This window comes from Myxocyprinus asiaticus, chromosome 43 (genome assembly GCF_019703515.2).
Source record: "Myxocyprinus asiaticus isolate MX2 ecotype Aquarium Trade chromosome 43, UBuf_Myxa_2, whole genome shotgun sequence".
NCBI lineage: Eukaryota > Metazoa > Chordata > Actinopteri > Cypriniformes > Catostomidae > Myxocyprinus > Myxocyprinus asiaticus.
The window spans coordinates 35,392,639-35,413,328 of NC_059386.1; the positions used below are offsets into that span (position 1 = coordinate 35,392,639).

At 36.3% G+C, this 20,690-nt stretch overlaps 1 protein-coding gene across 1 annotated transcript in view; it reads right to left on the reverse strand.

Moving 5' to 3' along the window:
- Positions 1 to 20,690, reverse strand: part of cntnap3 (contactin associated protein family member 3) — a 163,134-nt gene that overhangs the window by 69,603 nt on the left and 72,841 nt on the right. Inside the window, exons 4-5 of the mRNA XM_051686355.1 lie at positions 18,611 to 18,758; positions 14,632 to 14,835 (exon numbers count right to left, since the gene is read on the reverse strand). Of these exons, the coding sequence (XP_051542315.1) occupies positions 14,632 to 14,835; positions 18,611 to 18,758 (352 nt within the window). The remainder of the gene's footprint in view (positions 1 to 14,631; positions 14,836 to 18,610; positions 18,759 to 20,690) is intronic.

Below are 20,690 nucleotides of genomic sequence, written 5' to 3' on the forward strand. Positions count from 1 at the left end.
ATCACAGGAGATTTATGTCATTTTTGCCATTAAAATTCCCACCACAGTGTCATTTCCAGCACATCTCAAATTCTGTATTGTGTTTAATAGAATTCTGTGCTGGAAATGATGCTGATGAATTTTTTTTAATGTTTTTGAAATAAAATATTCAACCCTTTTGTCTTGCTAACACTTATTTCATAGCTTACATTTTATGTATCCTAAATACACACAATTAAATAAAAATGACAGCTTTATTGGAAATGACAGCCAATAAAATGTGATATTTCCCTTGATTTTTCTTAGTTTTCTTCAAACATCACTTGTCTCATATTTCATCTCAAGCATGCTTTTGTCCACTTGGTTAATAAGGACACTTACTTTTGAATAATAATAACAATAATAATAATAATAATAATAATAATAATAATAATAATATTATGCTGGAAATAACTTAATATATATAAAAAAATTTTTTAAAAAATGGATGGAAATAATTTTCACACAATAGAGAACAATATTGAAATGGTTTATTTTTATTTTTCTCTGTTTAGATTAATCACTGTTTTAAACATGTAATAATTTGTATTTCTAAATATTGAACATCAAGGTCACTGTAAAAAAAAAAAAAAAATCCATAACGGTAAAAGAATGTAAAAATGCTACAGGAAAAAAAATAATAAAAATGAATTGGTTATAAAAAATAAAAAAAAATTATGTAAAAAGTATGATTTTACTCAAGAATTAACAGTAAAAATGTACATATGTTTATCAAAAGAATACATTGTTAAAATTACAGTGAGGAACAATAATCGGGCGTTCCCATAAGTCCCTGCATGATCCATCACTTTTCATTATATTTTATGGGAATAGTTATGTTTCTTGTTATTTTTAATATCAGTTATGTACATTGGGGTGTTCTGTGTTATGTTTTATGTAGTTTAATTAATGTTAATTGCACTATTTTAGCGTCACCCGATGTTGTTTGTGTTTGTGTGAGTAACACTCTACATGTATATTAATTATTGCCCCTGGAAGAGACACTCTTGATGAACTTTAAGTCCTCATGTAGCCCTTTGCAGTTACTATGGTGTTTTACAACTAATTTTGAAGTGAAAAGCAGACTTTTATAGCTCCAGAACGTATATCAAGTTTATATCATTTAATAACATCAGTAAAGCCTGAGAAATGGTCACCGTAAATTTAACAGAATTGTTTTTTACAATGTGTGACAAGGCCAAAACAATTAAATATATACATACAGTAAATGGCATTTGAAAAGTACCAAAAATAAAAAATGAAGAAAAAGAAAATGTTGAAATCAATTTGTTTAAACACATGAAATTGCCAGAAGTTAAAGAGACACCCATATATGTTGATCACGTACTGTATGTTGTATTGGCATTGTATTCCGTATATTAATATACTGTATGCTAATCACAAAAAAAAAAAAAAAAAAAAAGTGTAAGGATATGAGAGAGAATTGAAGGAAAATTCCAAGTTGTTTTCGACTTTATGTCTATGTATCGTAGTCGTGGCATGCTAATTACCACAGAAAATGAATTAGACTTGTCTGTCGTAAAAACAATGCATTTAAAATGGAAGTATTTGGGACAAACGTTCTGGAAGGTTTAAAAGCAGAAATGTGAAGCTTGAATTTATGTCAAAGCAGTTGAATTATTCAGTAAAAAAAAAAGAAGTGTTGTTTGATCTGTAAAGTTGAATAAATCGTCCTTTTAAAGTGGGACTACGTTTCAAGGTGCATGAATTTCTAGTTTCTTTGTTACCAGCAACATTCCTGTGTTTGCATAACTTTGCTCCAAAATTTACCAGCTGGTCATGAATGAATGAATGTATACAACTTTACTCAAAACATTATGCTAACTCTATGGACCTGCCAGCGGGTCCAAAGGGGGGCGCTATATCGCGAAAAAAGTTTACGCTTAAAACGTTAAAGTTTCCATATACATAAGTCAGGCATATGAGGTTTCATTTGAAAGCTTAGAATCTGAACTTTTCAGAGATAACCATCACTTCTACATTTATGTTACTTAAAATAACTAAATAAGACCTCAATACATTTGCGTCGGAAATTAGCGCCCTCTATAGGTAAAAATAAAAGTCCTTCTCATAGCACCTAAATGGACAAGTCATATATCACATGAAAGCTCTCATTCTCAGGAATGTGACTGTACTTTTTAATTTTGTTGCCCTAATACCACAGGTCGAAAGATTTTCAAAAGAACCACAAAGTGAAATATGATTTCTGTAAGTCATTAAATACAAACATCTCATTTATGCTCAGATAACTGCTGCTGTATGCCCCAAATAGCAAGCATTTTTATATCTACTTTTACCTTAGGCAGTTTTCTAAAAAATGAGCCATTGTTTACTTGTCTGTGAGCTTGCTTGTGTGAATAATCTTATGTTATATCTAAGATGTCCAGAACAAAATATGCCACCCAGAAGGAAAAGCATGCAAAAACATCATCAGAAAAATATTTTTAGACTATTGATGATAAAATGTTATATAATATCACAAAGGGGAGGAGCTCAGCTTTCTAATGACACCTAGATTGAGCTTCTAGTACACTACGAGGCCGAGATATTCAATGAAATAATGGGGGTGGTGCTTGAACAGAAAATTAGACTGAATGTCTATGGACGAGCACATCTGTGAGGGCTAAAATGCATTAGAGCGCCACCTACATTTCAGATCTGTATATTGTGATGGAATGTGATAGAGAAAAAAATATTTTTTTCTAATGCTATCTAGTGGAATAAAGTTTTTTTAATTTGTATTATGTTTATCATAAGATTATTAACACATACAATATTATTTATGAATAATTGGAGTCTTTCTATTTTATTTAGGGGATTCTCTGAAAAAATGAGACCAATGTTTTTTTGCAATTAGTCCACAGTATGTGTGAATGGTGAGCTTTTAAATGTCAGTGTGAAAAATTGCGGGTGGCAGCCCAAAAATTTAAGGAGTTAAACTTTCCAAAAAGTATGATTGTTGCTAAATTTCACACATTTTGCTGTTCTTCAATATCACCTTTTAGACTTCATTTGAGTGTGTTTACTGAAAAAGTACACTTTTTTGTTCATTTCTGATGAAAAATGGGGGACATGTTATTTTCTGTGTTAATTGAGAGCAACCACAGATACTGTTAGCGCTTATGGGTTGATGAGATTATTAAATCAGAACACAGATATACAGTTTTAAATCCAAAAACAGAGGAGTGAAAAAGTTTACGAGCAAGAGTGAAGCACTACATAAAGCAACATTTTGATGAATGTGAACTACAGGCGGAATAAAATTGTTTGGGATATGGGACATAAATCTTCATGTCGCTGCTTATATATTTATTTATTTTGGGCACAGACAGAAGTGAATGTGTGCCAGTGACTAACATCTGTGTCTGTATTGTGCTGGAAACAACATTACATATAATAACAAACACCTGTTGTCCTCGACCGACTCATTCTCATTATTAGACTTGTACTTGCGAGCTTCGACATTTCAATAAGTTTTGTGCTGCAAATCTTAGTCTTTGTAAATGGGAATTCCATGAATTTTCCTAAGATTAAACACAACACAGACTAAGCTACACAAACTTCACAAACAGATTTATATCAGTCCACCTGGAAACAAAGTTGTTTACAAAGTTCTGTTTGGGGGAAAACAGACAAGCCATTATCAGAGAGAGAGAGAGAGAACACTTTAGCACTTTCAGAAACACCCTCTATATAATAATTGAACACGGACATCTTCCATTTGCTTGAAATTATAGTAAAAGCGAAAACTGTGCAGTTAGACTTTAAAAGTCTTGAGTGCCGACAGCGGCTGGTACAAGTTGAGATTTACAGGCGCGACACATTCAACATTTCTTAACCAAATTCCAAACGGCTCAGACAGCACTTTTATATATATATATATATATATATTAAAAATACTCTTACTGAAAAGCATGATTCTGTGAAGTGCGGCTCTCACCTGCTGAGATAGGATTAAAAATTGCTTATGGTTGGTGGTTTTGCTGAAAATATCCTTTCAATGCAGTAATCTTCAAATTATAAACATAAATGGAAAATCGAACACAGACATTTAATTTCCCAATTGCCCAACATACCTTTCAGTGCCATATAGACATGCAGCATATGTATGTGTGGGTGTGTGTGTGTACAGGTGAGATTTACAAGAAAATACAAGGACAGCCTTTCAATAGCTTTCATTTTTCAAATGCAATTTTCATATTTTTTGAAACAGACCCCATAAAAGTAAGTGCCTGTTTTGTTATATGGGTCATTGATAAATAATGTTGTCCAAGGTGATAACAATTTGAAATATTTTTCAAATCTGGTTTAAAACACATGTGTCCAGTGCTATAACAAAAGCAACACATTTGGGACCATAACTCCTAAACCATATGTCACAGATATGTCTCAAGAGCCTAATATCATTGGAATCCTTGGCTCAAAACCAACAAATGTAAAACATTTTCACCATTTTGGATTTTTTGCTAAACCTACACTGGCGGCCGAAAGTTTGGAATAATGTACAGAATTTGCTCTTATGGAAAGAAATTGGTACTTTTATTCACCAAAGTGGCATTCAACTGATCACAATGTATAGTCAGGATATTAATAATGTGAAAAATTACTATTACAATTTGAAAACTTAAACTACTTCATAGAGTTCTCATCAAAAAAATCCTCCACGTGCAGCAATGACAGCTTTGCAGATCCTTGTTATTCTAGCGGTCAGTTTGTCCAGATACTCAGGTGACATTTCACCCCACACTTCCTGTAGCACTTGCCATAGATGTGGCTGTCTTGTCGGGCACTTCTCACGCACCTTACAGTCTAGCTGATCCCACAAAAGCTCAATGGGGTTAAGATCCATAACACTCTTTTCCAATTATCTGTTGTCCAATGTCTGTGTTTCTTTGCCCACTCTAACCTTTTCTTTTTGTTTTTCTGTTTCAAAAGTGGCTTTTTCTTTGCAATTCTTCCCATAAGGCCTGCACCCCTGAGTCTTCTCTTTACTGTTGTACATGAAACTGGTGTTGAGCGGGTAGAATTCAATGAAGCTGTCAGCTGAGGACATGTGAGGTGTCTATTTCTCAAACTAGAGACTCTGATGTACTTATCCTCTTGTTTAGTTGTACATCTGGCCTTCCACATCTCTTTCTGTCCATGTTAGAGCCAGTTGTTCTTTGTCTTTGAAGACTGTAGTGTACACCTTTGTATGAAATCTTCAGTTTTTTGGCAATTTCAAGCATTGTAGAGCCTTCATTCCTCAAAACAATGATTGACTGATGAGTTTCTAGAGAAAGCTGTTTCTTTTTTGCCATTTTTGACCTAATATTGACCTTAAGACATGCCAGTCTATTGCATACTGTGGCAACTCAAAAACAAACACAAAGACAATGTTTGATATAATGGCAAGAGATTTAAGAGATCTAGTACCAAATTAGCAATTTAGCATGATTACTCAAGGATAAGGTGTTGGAGTGATGGCTGCTGGAAATAGTGATGGTGCTGTTTTTTACATCAGTAATGTCCTGACTATACTTTGTGATCAGTTGAATGCCACTTTGGTGAATTAAAGTACCAATTTCCTTCCGAAACAGCAAAATCTGTACATTATTCCAAACTTTTGGCCGCCAGTGTACTTTTTCAAACTAGTCCTAGGCCATTCGCCCGATCTGAACAAGACCAGTTCAGAAATAATCTCTGGAGTCCCAATATAAATAATTATTAAAAAACATTTGAACTTTCGATTCATCATCGCAATGGTACATAAAAATGTAAGAAGTGGGTGTGGCCACTTTTACTTAAATGGTTATAACTCTTGACTAGAATTATATATTTTCACCAAATTTGGGACAATTATGTACAGGGTCAATCTAAGGACACATGAAAAAGGAAATGCACGCCTTGGCCACTTGGTGCATGAAATGTGTCTTTGTCCAAGGTCGCATCAAGGTCTATGAGGACAGTTGTTTATCTTAAAAAACATGGCCACCATTGACCAATCAACATTCAGCAGCTGTTAGACAAGGTTAACAAAGGCTGATTTGATTGAAACGTGGTAGGCCTATTTGACTATTGGCCCAAGAGTTCTGTGCACAATCTGAAAAAAAATTGCCACTGGTAGGCGCTATCATGTTTTACATGCGTGCAAATGATTGTATATTCTGCAGTGTTTCACACAGTCACAGGTTATTCATCTTATATGATAGATCTCCTCATTCTGAACAACTTTGCCTCGGGAACCATCACTGTCAATCAAATCATTCGTTAAATATACCAAATCAGGGACATATCGTGGGGAGGTAACCCCCAATAATCAAAACAAGCAAGTACAACCCCCCATTATTTATACTATGATCAATGGAAACATGGGTAATGTTCAAGCCAAATCTACACCCTTGTACCAAATTATTTATAAAACCTGCTTTTGCGAACTAGTCGACATCAACAAAACCTGTACAGGAAAAATCTGTGGCCAGCCTAGATCAATAATTATCAAAAAAGAAAAGCTGAACTTTTTATTTTGCATGGCTATAACAGGTTCATTATAAAATATGTCCATGGCCAAGTTTACCCAGAAGCCTATAACTCCTAAACTACAACTCAGATTTTCCAAAAATTTGGTGGTGATGGGATTTCAGGAATGTTAAAAATGCCATATCTCTATGGTCCTCAACCTGATGGTTCTGAAAATGATGTCAATTTATCTGTTTTAGGTGCTAACGGACTGTCTTATTAATACTTAATATGTTTTACATATGTACTTAAAGGCAGTTAAAAGTTTGAACCCTGTTAATTGACAACATGATCACATGGGATGTCGGCATGCTGTTTCCGAAAGTTCCATTACCCTAGGATTGGCAACAGTATGCAGACTCACTGACATGCCCTATCTCCCATCGGACATATTTGGAACAGCTCAACAACAATTACTTTCCCTCGTGGCTCGACAGTTCAATCCCCATTCAAACGAGGAAGTAATCACATTTGCATAAACAATCACGAGCATGATAAGTACGTTGCATTTTTATCCCTAACATTGCATTTTGTCTCTACAAATGGTTAGGGTTAGGTTTGGGTTTTGGTTGGGGGGTAGATTATATAAAATAAACATTTCTCTTCACTGTTTTACACCCTGTTCAGCTGAAAACAATTCTTTTTACAACTGGCTTCTGGTGACCTCTCCTGGATATAAATGGATGTCACACATGTTTATATGCTCTGAAACACTTACCACTTTAGCCTCTGGGGGCAGTGTTTTCAAATTCGGTCAACGTATACCGATTTCGCTAAAGAAAAATCGGCACACAGTTGCTGATTTTTATGTGAGATCAGGCTGTAATTGCTGCTTGCAGCTATATTTTTTTTTTTTCTATTTTTTGAAAGAAGTTAAAGACTATTTGAATATTATATCACTCTCTGTTCATAGAAAAGCATTAAGAACAATTAGAGTTTGCAATGAACTCTTTAGCCCTATTCGGACAGCAATTATTTTAAATGGGGACATAGGGTAATTCCAGCATTTACGAGGGGAGGCGAATCTTGTCCGAATTGGAAATGTCTGTGTTTTTCTCCCACCTCCCGTGAGAAAATTCCCAGCCGAATTACCTACTGTTTTTTGGCAAGCACCAAGGTCGTTTGGTAATTTAATTACTGTCTAAATCCACACCTCTGAGTTTATAATCCAAAAGTTGTTTTGGAAATCCTTTTTGATCACTGCTAAGTGCTGTATATTTGCGATGCGCGCGGTAACATCTCTGGTGGCAATGTACAGTTTTTTAAATATTTTTGAAATAATTCATAATAATAAAATTACGTCGCCGCTCAACCACAGTGAGTGGGAACTCTTAAGTATAAAGGAAAGAAAAACGAGAGCCAGATTACGTAAAATTTTGAAATGGTCCATTATTATAGCAGCAATATAATAAAATTGTAATATATAACATTTTAATATAGAAACGTAAACTAAACCTTTATACATAGGGCTTGCATGACTACTCGTTTATACGGGTCGACTAGTCCTAAAAAAGTTGCCGGGTCAATGTCTTATTTAAAAGGATTAATTTCCAACGGCACTTTTTAAACACTGACACATAATTCCAAATCTTTTGCAGCTGCGCTGAATTATGAGTGCTGCTCTTGGGATTTCACATGATTTAATTAATATTCTTGATGCAACATAACGCTTGCCAGCCCCAGTCATCTGTGCGCTTTGTACACTGCGAAAGAGACCCCACCACACACACATACACGCGCGTACTCACAGTGACGTCACCACATAACACATGTGTCAAACTCATTTCAGTTCATGTGGCCCACAAGCTCATTTCTGAAATGTAGGATGGCAGGGGATCTCAACGTTTCACTGAATAATCAGTTACCGCTTTCCTCATGAATATTAATGAGCCTTCCCCTGTCATCTGAATGTTTTGGAGCACATTTTACACAGCGCTACACGGATCAATTATAAACACATATCTCAATCATGGATAAAGTAGCACGAGCGTAGAGCAGGTGAGGTAATTCACGGACTGGTCTCAACCGAACTGACTATTTTAAATGCGCTTGTGAACATGTGAGATGCGCGGTGTGGATTGCAAAACCTGTATGAATGCAGTATAGAATTAACTGTTGCAAAAATCTTCTGTTTCAGTGATTAAACAAACAGCCCTACATTCTAAACGACACTGACAAAGAAAACAAGAGAAAACATAAATTAGAAGGCTTTTCAATTCTCAAATCACAACACTTACAAAAATGTACCATGGATTTACTGAAGTACTGTACTGTATTACCTATGATAGTTGTGGCAGAAAAAGTTTCTATATGTTTTTAGACTGCTGCTTTTTCATAACAAAAATGCCATAGTTCTTTATATACAACCCCAATTCCGAAAAAGTTGGGACAGTATGAAAAATGCTAATAAAAACAAAAAAGAGTGATTTTTAAATTATATTCACCCTTTGGTATATTGAACGCACTACAACTACACATTATATGATTTATTATTTTTCCTTGTGAATTTCCTTGTTTTTTTTTTTAAATGTACAGTAATTTCAAAACAGATGAATGCAAACACGCTCCAAATGAGTTGGGACAGAATCAGAATCAGAATAAGCTTTATTGCCAAGTATGCTTAGACATACAAGGAATTTGTCTTGGTGACGGGAGCTTCCAGTGTACAACAATACAAAAACAATACAAAAACAGCAGCAAGACATAGATAATAATAAAAAATAAAAAATAAAAGCTAATTATATACACATACATACATAGACACATACACATAGGTAGTGCAAATCTATTACAATCTGTTATCGGTTATATACAATGCAAATACAAATCTGTTATGTACAGTGCATATATATATATATATATATATATATATATATATATATATATATATATATTTTTTTTTTTTTATTGTTTTTTTTTTTTTTCTCAGAGGAATGAAATGTCAGAAGAGGTTGGATGTGTTGGATAAATATAAAAAAGACTAAACTGTGTATTGCACATAGTTATTGCTCAATGGGGCAATTTAACTGTTCATGAGATGGATAGCCTGAGGATAAAAACTGTTCCTGTACCTGACGGTTCTGGTGCTCAGAGCTCTGAAGTGTCAGCCAGAAGGCAACAGTTCAAAAAGGTAGTGGGCAGGGTGAGTGGGGTCCAGAGTGATTTTTCCAGCCTTTTTCCTCACTCTGGAAGTGTATAGTTCTTGAAGGGTGGGCAGGGGGCAACCAATAATCCTCTCAGCAGTCCGAACTGTCCTTTGTAGTCTTCTGATGTCTGATTTCGTAGCTGAACCAAACCAGACAGTTACTGAAGTGCAGAGGACAGACTCAGTGACTGCTGAGTAAAACTGAATCAGCAGCGCCTGTGGCAGGTTGAATTTCCTCAGCTGGCAAAGGAAGTACAACCTCTGTTGGGCCTTTTTTTACAGTGGAGTCAATGTGTGTCTCCCACTTCAGATCCTGTGAGATGGTAGTGCCCAGGAACCTGAATGACTCCACTGCTGCCACAGTGCTGTTTAGAATGGTGAGGGGGGTCAATGTTGGGGTGTTCCTCCTAAAGTCCACAGTGATCTCCACCGTTTTGAGCGTGTTCAGCTCAAGGTTGTTTTGACTGCACCAGACAGCCAGCTGTTCAACCTCCCTTCTGTATGCAGACTCATCGTCATCTCGGATGAGGCCAATGACAGTGGTGTCGTCTGCAAACTTCAGGAGCTTGACAGAGGGGTCCTTGGCGATGCAGTCATTGGTGTAGGTGGAGAAGAGTAATGGGGAGAGCACACATCCCTGGGGGGCACCAGTGCTGATTGCACAGGTGCTAGAAGTGAGTTTTCCTTGTCTCACAAGCTGCTGCCTGTCTATCAGAAAGCTGGTAATCCACTGACAGATAGACATGGGAACAGAGAGTTGGTGTAATTTATTCTGGAGTATACCTGGGATGATGGTGTTGAAAGCCGAACTGAAGTCCACAAAATGGATCCTTGCATATGTCCCTGGTCTGTCCAGATGTTGCAGGATATGATGCAATCCCATGTTGACTGCATCATCCACAGACCTGTTTGCTCGATAAGCAAATTGAAGGGGATCTAGAAAGGGTCCAGTGATGTTCTTCAGGTGGGCCAACACCAGTCTCTCAAATGATTTCATGACCACAGACGTCAGGGCGACAGGTCTTTAGTCATTAAGTCCTGTGATTTTTGGTTTCTTTGGGACAGGAATAATGATTGAGCATTTGAAGCAGCATGGGATTTCACAGTGCTCCAGTGATCTATTGAAGATCTGTGTGAAGATGGGGGCCAGCTAGTTAGCACAGGATCGAAGACATGCTGGTGAGACGCCATCTGGGCCTGAAGCTTTCTGACAGTCGAGTGTTTACCATTGTGAAACATGACCATTTCTTCTAATAACACTTATTAAGCATTTGGGCACTGAAGCACAAGTTTGTTAAGTTTAGAAAATGGAATTTTCCCCCATTCATCCATTGTGTTGGTCTTTAGCTGCACAACTGTATGGGGTCTTCGTTGCCGTATTGTGCGCTTCATAATGCACCACACATTCTCAACTGGAGATGGTCAGGACTGCAGGCATGCCAATCTAGCACCCACACTCTCTGCTTACACAGCCATGCACTTGAAATCCAGGCAGTATGTGGTTTGAAGTTGTTCTGCTGGACAATGCAGGGACATTCCTGGAAAAGACGTGCTGGATGGCAGTATATGTTGCCCCAAACTTTTTACATATCTGTCTGCATTAATGGTGTTCTCACAGATGTGCGAGTTACCCATGCCATGGGCACTGACACACCCCTGGCACATACAGACACTGGCTTTTGGACCTGACGCTGATAACAGCTGGATGGTCCTTTTCCTCTTTGGCCCGGAAAACACGATGGCTGTGTTTTTCAAAAACTATTTGAAATGTGGATTCATCGGACCAAAAAACACAGTTCCACTGTTCTACTTTCCATCTAAGATGAGACCGAGCCCAGAGAAGTCGGCAGCGCTTCTAGACAATGTTGATGTATGGCTTCTCCTTTACATAGTAAAGTCTTATCTTGCATCTGTGGATGTAGCGGCGAGCGGTGTTGACTAACATAGGTTTACTAATGTAATCCCAAGTGCATGTTCATGATATCCATTACAGATGAATGATGTTTTTTAAGTCAGTGATGTCTGAGGGATCAGAGATCATGTGCATTCAGAAGTGGTTTTCGTCTTGCCCTTTACGCACCGAGATTTGACCAGATTCCTTGAATCTTTTAACTATATTGTGCACTGTAGAGGGTGAAATGCCCAAACTCCTTCCAATTTGTCTTTGGGGAACATTGTTCTCAAAGTGCTGGATTATTTGCTGAATCATCTGATGGCAAATTGACAAGTCTCGAATGATCCTTGCTCTTGAAGGACTAGGCTGTTTTTGGAGGCTCCTTATATACTATGACAGGACTGCCTCACCTGTTTAACATCTCCTGTTTCACATCACTCGTCAAATTGTTATTAGTCTTAAACTGCCCGTCTCAGCTTTATTTGGAGTGTGTTGCAATCATCTAATTTGAAATTACTGTAAAATTTAATAAATAAATAAACTATGAAATTCACAAGATAAAACTTCATATTATGTTTAGTTGTAGTGCGTTCAATATAGCAAAGGGTGAATATAATTTACAAATCACTACTTTCCCAACTTTTTTGGAATTGGTAATGTAGAAACCATAGTTACTAACCATGGTAGTGAGGAGCCATGAATGGATCTACCTATGCCATGAACTATTACAAATATCATTGTTAAAACTATGGATATTATGGAAGGACTATGGTAAATTTTCATAATTATTATGGACCAAGCTATCAGTTTTCCAGCTGTATAAAATGTGTTCTCTTGTAATGCTCTCTGATTGTAGGAAAATGTAAGCTGTTTTGTTTGCCTTCAGAAATTCCAAGAGAAGACTGTAGTTTAATCAGTAGGAGCCTGATGAAAGGAATCTGTAAAGAAGACCCAACCAGTCATACTGCCAGAATATTTCAATTTAGCCATTTAAAATTAGGTGTTATTTTTTTTCCACAGATGTTACTGTTGTTAATATCAACATTTTCATCTGCTGCACTGTCAAATGTGCATTTCAATGCACATAACATGTAATATTATTGGTAATTGCATGGGTGCTACCAAAGCATGTGCTGGTGCCACATTTTCAATGGCCCTTTGAGGGCACAAATAAGCCCTGATGTCGCCCAGGCTGAAATTGATTTTGACACTCCTGTTTTATGCTATTCCTCAGCTAGTATGAGTTAATACGGGTCAGGCATGCAGGCTTCACCGATTTCACCCGTTCAGGAAATGTGTCGTGCCGTTTTATCTGTACACAGCTGAATCTTCGACAGTGTTTGTCAGGAGACAGGAAACAGTTCTCTGCCCATGACGCTGGCAGCAACACAGTCATGACAGATGGCAGTTTGGGAATGTGTGCCATACGGCCCACTCCCGACAGACTGTGACCCGCACCTGAAGAATTTTCTTTCCAGGTTTAAAACCTTATGAATGTTACATTTACCAGCAACCCAGATTCATCAGTAAAACAGATAATCCTGTACTTTAATCTGACAAAGATTTACACTAACAACAAAGTACCATGGTAATACCATATGTTTTGGACATTTTCTATGTAAATACCATTTTATTGGACATATTTACATATGTGCCATGGAAATACCATGATTTTGGATATGTACCATGGAAATATCATGGTGTTGGATATATACCTTGAAAATACCATGTTTTTACACTTGTGCCATGGAAATACCATTATTTTGAACACATACCATGGAAATACCATGTTACTGGTTATATACCATGGAAATACCATGTTTTTGTTTGTTTGTTGTTTTCTTGTGTGGAAATACCATGTTTTTGGACATACACCATGGATATACCATGTTGTTGGATATATATACACAGGAAATACCATGTTTTTGGACCTGTACCATGGAAATACCATGTTTTTAGACCTGTACCATGGAAATACCATGTTTTTGGACATATACGATGGAAATACCATATTTTTTGGACATGTACCATGGAAATACCATGTTTTTTGGACATATACGATGGACATACCATGTTTTTAGACCTGTACCATGGAAATACCATGTTTTTGGACATATACGATGGAAATACCTATTTTTTTGGACATGTACCATGGAAATACCATGTTTTTTGGACATGTACGAGGGAAATGCCATGTTTTTGGACATATACCATGGTAATACCATGTTATTTGGACATGTACAGTGTTTGGACCTGTACCATGGAAATACCATGTTTTTTGGACATGTACCATGATAATACCCTGTTATTTGGGCATTTAGCGTGGAAATACCATGTTTTTGGACATGTACCATGGAAATACCATGTTTTTAAACGTGTCATGGAAATACCATGTGTTTAGACCTGTATCATGGAAATACCTTGTTTTTTGGACCTGTACCATTGAAATGCCATGTTTTTTGGACATGTACCATGGGAATACCCTGTTATTTGGACACGTACCATGGAAATACCATGTTTTTTTTACCTGTACCATGGTAAAATCATGTTATTTGGACATGTACTGTGTTTGGACCTGTACCATGGAAATACCATGTTATTTGGACATGTACCATGGAAATATCATGGTTTCCAATATGTCATATGGAAATACCATGTTTTATTGGACATGTGCCATGGTAATTCTATGGTATTCCTTGAAGTTGGAATATCATAATGGTGAATCTCACAAAAATATCCAGGTCACATTTCACCCCGAATTCAGAAGACTTGTTTTTGAGAGATTTACCCATAAATAACATAGTATATGAATGTGGTAATGATTCATTACTATGGTATATATCAAAATATTACAGTCTGATGCCATCACTGTGCCATGGTACAGCCATATACTTTTTTGTAAATGTAGTTTGTGGCCTAAACACTTCTCCTTGAATCCCCGGCTCAAACTTTCCAAAATCAACAGCAACTTAACTTGAAAAACACACAGTTCAGCATAAATGATGCCATTTACAAGCACCATAAAACATATTAGATGAAACGTGCATATTAGTACCTTTTCTAAACTGTAGTAAGAGTTTGCCTTTGAATAATTCCAAAGTAAGCGTGTGTCCGCTGTCACTCTCCATGTGAATCAACATCCCAGAGTTCTGTAGGGTTTTGAAGTTCATGACTAACACGTCTTTATCTGTAGGACTCGTGTTGGGATCCGGTCTGTACAGGAAATGACTACTGCCATCAAACCCCGCCACATCAGACCCTAAAAACACATGAGAAATAATGAACGAACAGTAACTGAGACTATAACATGTTAAAGCTGCTGTTACTATTTTTGTGGATGTTAAAATACTTTCTCATATACCAGTTTAATGTAATATCATTATAACACTTACCTTCAAGGAATGACTAGAATAGGTTCATTGAAATCAAAACTCAACCACTCTGTCCTAAACAAAAGGTTTTGGTCATGCACATTCTTCCAAAATATTATACATTAGTGATGATGTGTTGGCCCTAATGCATTTAATGATTTAAAAATGGCACAGCACAGCCACTTGACTGCTGTAAATGGAGCAGAAAGAGTTTAAACTGCTCATGTCAACAAAAATGATGCAACGGCATGACACTGGACAGCACCTGGATGATCTGAGCAATAAATTATACACCCATTAGAATAAATGAAAACAACACAATTGAACACAACTGAACACAATTCCTAATACTCTCCTCAATTTCTGAACATGGACACAATCCAACTATAACTCATTTGTGTCTGTTTATTTACCTTAAGGAATTTTAGGTGAAACATCTGAGACTTAGTTGATACATAAACTAAATATATCTGCAAACTCATTCACATTAATTCTCTGGAGCCATGAAAAGCAATAAAATATTTCTCTGGGTTGAGTTAATGCATTTGAGGCAAATAAACATTATGCACGTTAATGGGTTGAAATGCATTAAATCCTTCGCTAACAGCTCACAATGCCAGAAACAGTAAAAATGCTACAGTTGTGCCCAGTATGATTTCACTGACAATACATCTCATTCTAACAGAGCCACAGGACAAAAGCGGCCACACACGGGAGTACTGTTAGACCAATCAGAAACCAGCGCTGTTAGTTGCCATTTGATTGAAAGAAGGCTACACGTGGTAGTCTGGGTTTAGGCGATAAGATACCACAACATGGGAGTTTGATGATTTGTTAATTGAAATTGTTGTATCATAGAACACCACAATGAGTATCATGTATTCATTGGTTCAATAAGATGGTCATTGTGCATTTGGTAAAAACAACAATTACAATGTTCTCACGGGGAAACATTGGCATAACCTCCCGAGACCCGGGCATGACTGCTATGTGCATTTTCCATTTCCCTTTTTGATTTGTAACTAGTAGCACCTAATAAACATGCAAAAAAATTATTTTATTTTTTTATTTTTTCTAGAGCAAATAATTTTCCTAAAAACGTATGTTCACATATGTGGACAGTGAGACTGAGTCATGAAATGTTAAATACTATCAAGCTATAGAAAGTCCAATTTTTTATGTTTCCAGACGTGTTGGTTATTCATGTTTTTTAGACGTTACAGACATTACATCAGAAATTAGCATAATTAATTCAGATTCAAAGTAATGTCCAGCATCGTCCAATCACTGTCAATCATGTTAAAATAAAATGATACATTATAAATTCTGAATCTATGTACTGATTATCATTGTCCCATGTCTGTCAAACATGTTGAGTGATCCAAACATCATCTGCAGCCTGAAACTGAACTTTTGATCAGATATTAGGAGTGAATGCACTTAACTGCATAGAGAGATATAGGATGCTCCCTTGCTCCCTATTTAGTGAATGACTTAACCTCCAGTGTGCTGTCACTGCTCTCAGAACAGTTTGAAATGCACCTTATTTTCATCCTAACTCCATATAAAGCCTCTGAAAGCAACATCTTTCAGCTTTTGGATGAATCCATTGATTCTTAGTGTGATAATATAAATATATGATTTATAAGGAAAAAATGTGCTAAAGTACACATTAGTGTACACTGTGTTTAGCAGCGTGGCATTTCGCTATAAATCGCTCAAAATTTAAAAATGGCATATCGGATGAAACTAGAGACTCTAATCTTTTGACTCAAACAGGTTTCGAAGTAAAAACTTAATGAGGTTTCTTACCAGATGTGGTTTCATTGGCATTTCTCCCAAAGACAAACTCTGCTGTAGTCAACGCCATGTTGTTTTGTCACATGACTCAAAGTTTAACCCTTTAATGACAGTCTAGAGTCTCCTGAACTGAGATCAGTCAGTTTAAATGGAATTATCCAGAGCCTATAGCGAAGCCAAAACGTACATCGAAAGTTTAACCATTTACTGACAGCACAATCTTCTGAACTGAGATCAGTCAGATTAAATGAATTTAAATTATACGTTGCGTACAGTGAAGCCAAAATACAACATCCACGCATGTGTACGCGGGGTCACACGAGGTTAGTAGTGTGTCGTTTTTAGACCACTAGCATCAAACTGAATTGCAAAAATAACTAGATAGGTAAAGTTTGTCAAGATAAACTTTGATGTTGGCTTGATAAATTCAAGTCTGAAAGTTTATACTAGTTTTAAAACTTTTAAGTTTGATGGTTATACAGACATTCTAGAAAGACAAACAGCTAGCTAGCTAAATAAATAGTCAGATAAACCGTCAGATAGATACAGTAGATAGAAAGAGAAAGCAACTTAAACCAGTGTGTTTGTTTACATTTGAATTTTTTATAATTGAAGTTTGAATTCACGAGCATTCGTAGGATTTTTTGAGCATTCTGTCAATATAAATCAATGGGATTTTTAAAGGGGACATATTATGCAAAATCCCCTTTTTTTTTTTTTTTTTTTTTTTTTTACAATTATGTGTGTAGACAACCACATAATATGGTAAAAGACCATCCCCTCATTTCTTTTCTTTCCCCATCAATAAAAAACAGTGTCTCCGAACAAGCCGTTCAGGTTTGAAGCCCCTTATAATGTCAAAAGGGGAAAGTTACCGCCCACAGCTGGCGAAGAGATCCACCCGAGTAGCTTAGATCCGCCCTCATTAAAACTTGAGCGAGCAGCGCACAGTCCACCATATTTATCTCCTCGCTAGAGCCGCTTGTGCTAACTCCATAACAATGAAGCTGTAGCTCTATTTCGGTTACGATATAAACTGATTGGCATCCTTCACAGTCCCGCTTGTGTGGTCATGCAATGAAGTTTTTCCTTGTAATAAAACCGGTAATTATTTCAAAAATTATTATGAAACGATAGTGGTATTTTCGACAACTATAGCTGTTTTTCATGGCACCAGCAGGAAAGGCACAGCCCACTTCCAGAAAGGGGTGTGGGGAGCAGCAGCTCCTTTGCATTTAAAGCTACAGACACTAAAACAGCCCGTTTGGAACAGGGCTACAAAACAGGGGTATAAAGGCATGGTAGAATAAATGATCTGTGAGGTATTTTGAACTGAAACTTGACAGACACATTCTGGGGACACCTGAGACTTATATTACATTGTGTAAAAAGGGGCATAATATGTCCCCTTTAAGATTTTTGATTGTCCGCTGTGTGAAAACAGTATGTCTGATCAGTTAGAAAAGACTATTCCAGAACAGTCTGAAGGTCTGTGCCAAGTTTGGTGGATGTAGCTTGAAAGCTCTAGGAGTTACAGTCAGATATTTTGGCCTTCGTTAAGGGATTTTGAAAAAAAAACCTAAACAAAGTTTGTTTGTTAGCTTTGACAAGCCACATAATGACTCCAAACAGCTTTTAAACACTCCCCCTGCCTACTATTGGTCAAGTCAAACAGATAGTCCCGCCCCAAACTCACACCATTGGCTGAGCAACACAGACACAGTGTTTATACTTCTGGGGAAATCAACCTAAAAATGGCTCATTTATAGTAGCCTCTGAATAGAGAAAGTATTTTAACATCCAAATAATCACAAACATCACCTTTAAAGCAAAAGCATATTTAAATGTCTTGATCATACTTACTGTACTGACAGCCATACACCTCCAGTCTCAGTCCAACTCTGCCGTTTTGATTCCAGTCCAGCGGTAATATTCTGAGATACTGAGCGAGTACTGGATGCTGGAGTTTGTACATCACCACACTGTCGGCATTAGAGTTCCCAGAAAAAGCCTTAAATTAAAAGAAAAACAGTGTGATTAGTTATGGTGATCTCATTTGCATTCATAGGAATCCATACGCAATGTGTTTACACACATTTTTGTACTTTTGGATAGACACTAAATATCAATATCAACATACTGTCAGCATCCAAAATGTAACTTAAGAGAATTCTCTGACTGAACAAAACTGAAATTGAGATCTTTTAGACGTCGAAAAAATTAGATGACTAGTAAATGTAAAGCCATTCGCACGCTTAGTGTGACAAAATATAATTATCATCACAGTCGAAAAAGTGTAAAATATAAATGAAATATCATTGCTTTTACAGTGTAACATTAACGTGTGTTTCACTCATTTACTGATTAAATAAATGTGATGCTGTTAAACATATTTACCAACATGAGACTTTGGAAAGGATTTGTAAACATTTGTACATTTTCTAAAGTTGTACATTTGTAAAAGGGTCTACTTTATAGATTTTATCTATAGGTTAATATTATACATTTCAGTGTCCAAATGTACAAAAATGTGCATGTGATCAAAGACATAAATTCTAATGAGATCACATTATCAGTAGTTTTACATAATGCACAAATGAGTTACAAATATGTGTTTTTATGTTTTCACATTAGATCATAAAGATGCAGTTTGTTGATGCTGAATTTAGTGTGACAAGTGAGTTTACGTAGGCCGTGACAAGTCTATAACTCAGATTCTACTTCATATACGGCGAGACTGTAGTGATTCAACATCGCAAGGGGTCAATAATTAGTTGACATATTTACAGCTCAGACTGCCATTCTCACATGGATACTGGCATACACATCTCCCATCACCTCACTGTATCAATGGAAATCAATATTGACATTTTATAACCTGCAAAACCCTCATGCTAGTGCTTACCCTGCTGAAAAACCCACTATAAACCAGCCAAGAGGGGTTAGCTGGTCTCCCAGCTTGGCCTGACTGGTTAGACTGGCCTGGATTGATAGTTTTAGAGGTGTTTTAAACACTTGTCAAGTAAGCCGTTTAAATAAAGTAAGACACATTATTGTGTTCAAAAACAGCTAGCCAGAGCGCAACGTAATCGAACAATCTAAGATTCATGATATGCATAATGAAAAATCTGAACATTTTTCATTTGACAAGCTCAAAAAAAAAAAAAAACAGCAGAGGCAACATGCAACAACCAAAGACATCTGTCTGAATGTGAATTGCTTTTGAAGGGGATTCATTTAAATTCATTTCATGCAACTTTTTCAAGAAGGTTTTAACGTGCAAAATATCTAACAATGCATCTTCGCAACTTTATTATTCAGCACTATAATTAGTGCTTATTAAAATATTAGCGCTCGTTCATAGAAAAGTTATTTTTGTATTTGGCGCCATCTTCTGGTGGCCATATGTAACATTGTGCTTCGTGTGGATTATCTAATGATCTATACATCTGATTATCTTGTGTGTGGACTCGTTTAAAAGAAAGCTACCTCCACTAAGTTATGGTGTGTGATATTTTATGTTCTGTTTATTTTTGTGAAGTTATAAGCAAAAATGCGGCATATAAGCAACACCAACATAATTGTCAAAAACATATACTTAACTATTACTCGCTATATTCTTGTCTGTGAGTAAAACAAATAGGCTGGTTGTATGTTTTTACTGATTACAATAATATGTACAGTGCAATTTTTTTTATAAATGATCAAAACAGAACATTTCTGATTTGTCTGAAAAGTTTTGGTCATAATGCCTGCATGCATTGGAAAGTAGAGTTTCTAAGCTTTCAAACAACACTTATTTTGTGTTGGTTAAGACTGGAGTTATTAATATTTTGACAATTATTTTTTTCATCTGAGCTTAAAGGGTTAAAATACTTTCCTTGCATCTTGAATACATGCAAGTGTACACAACTTTATCATTTATTTTAAAAAAAGTCACAAA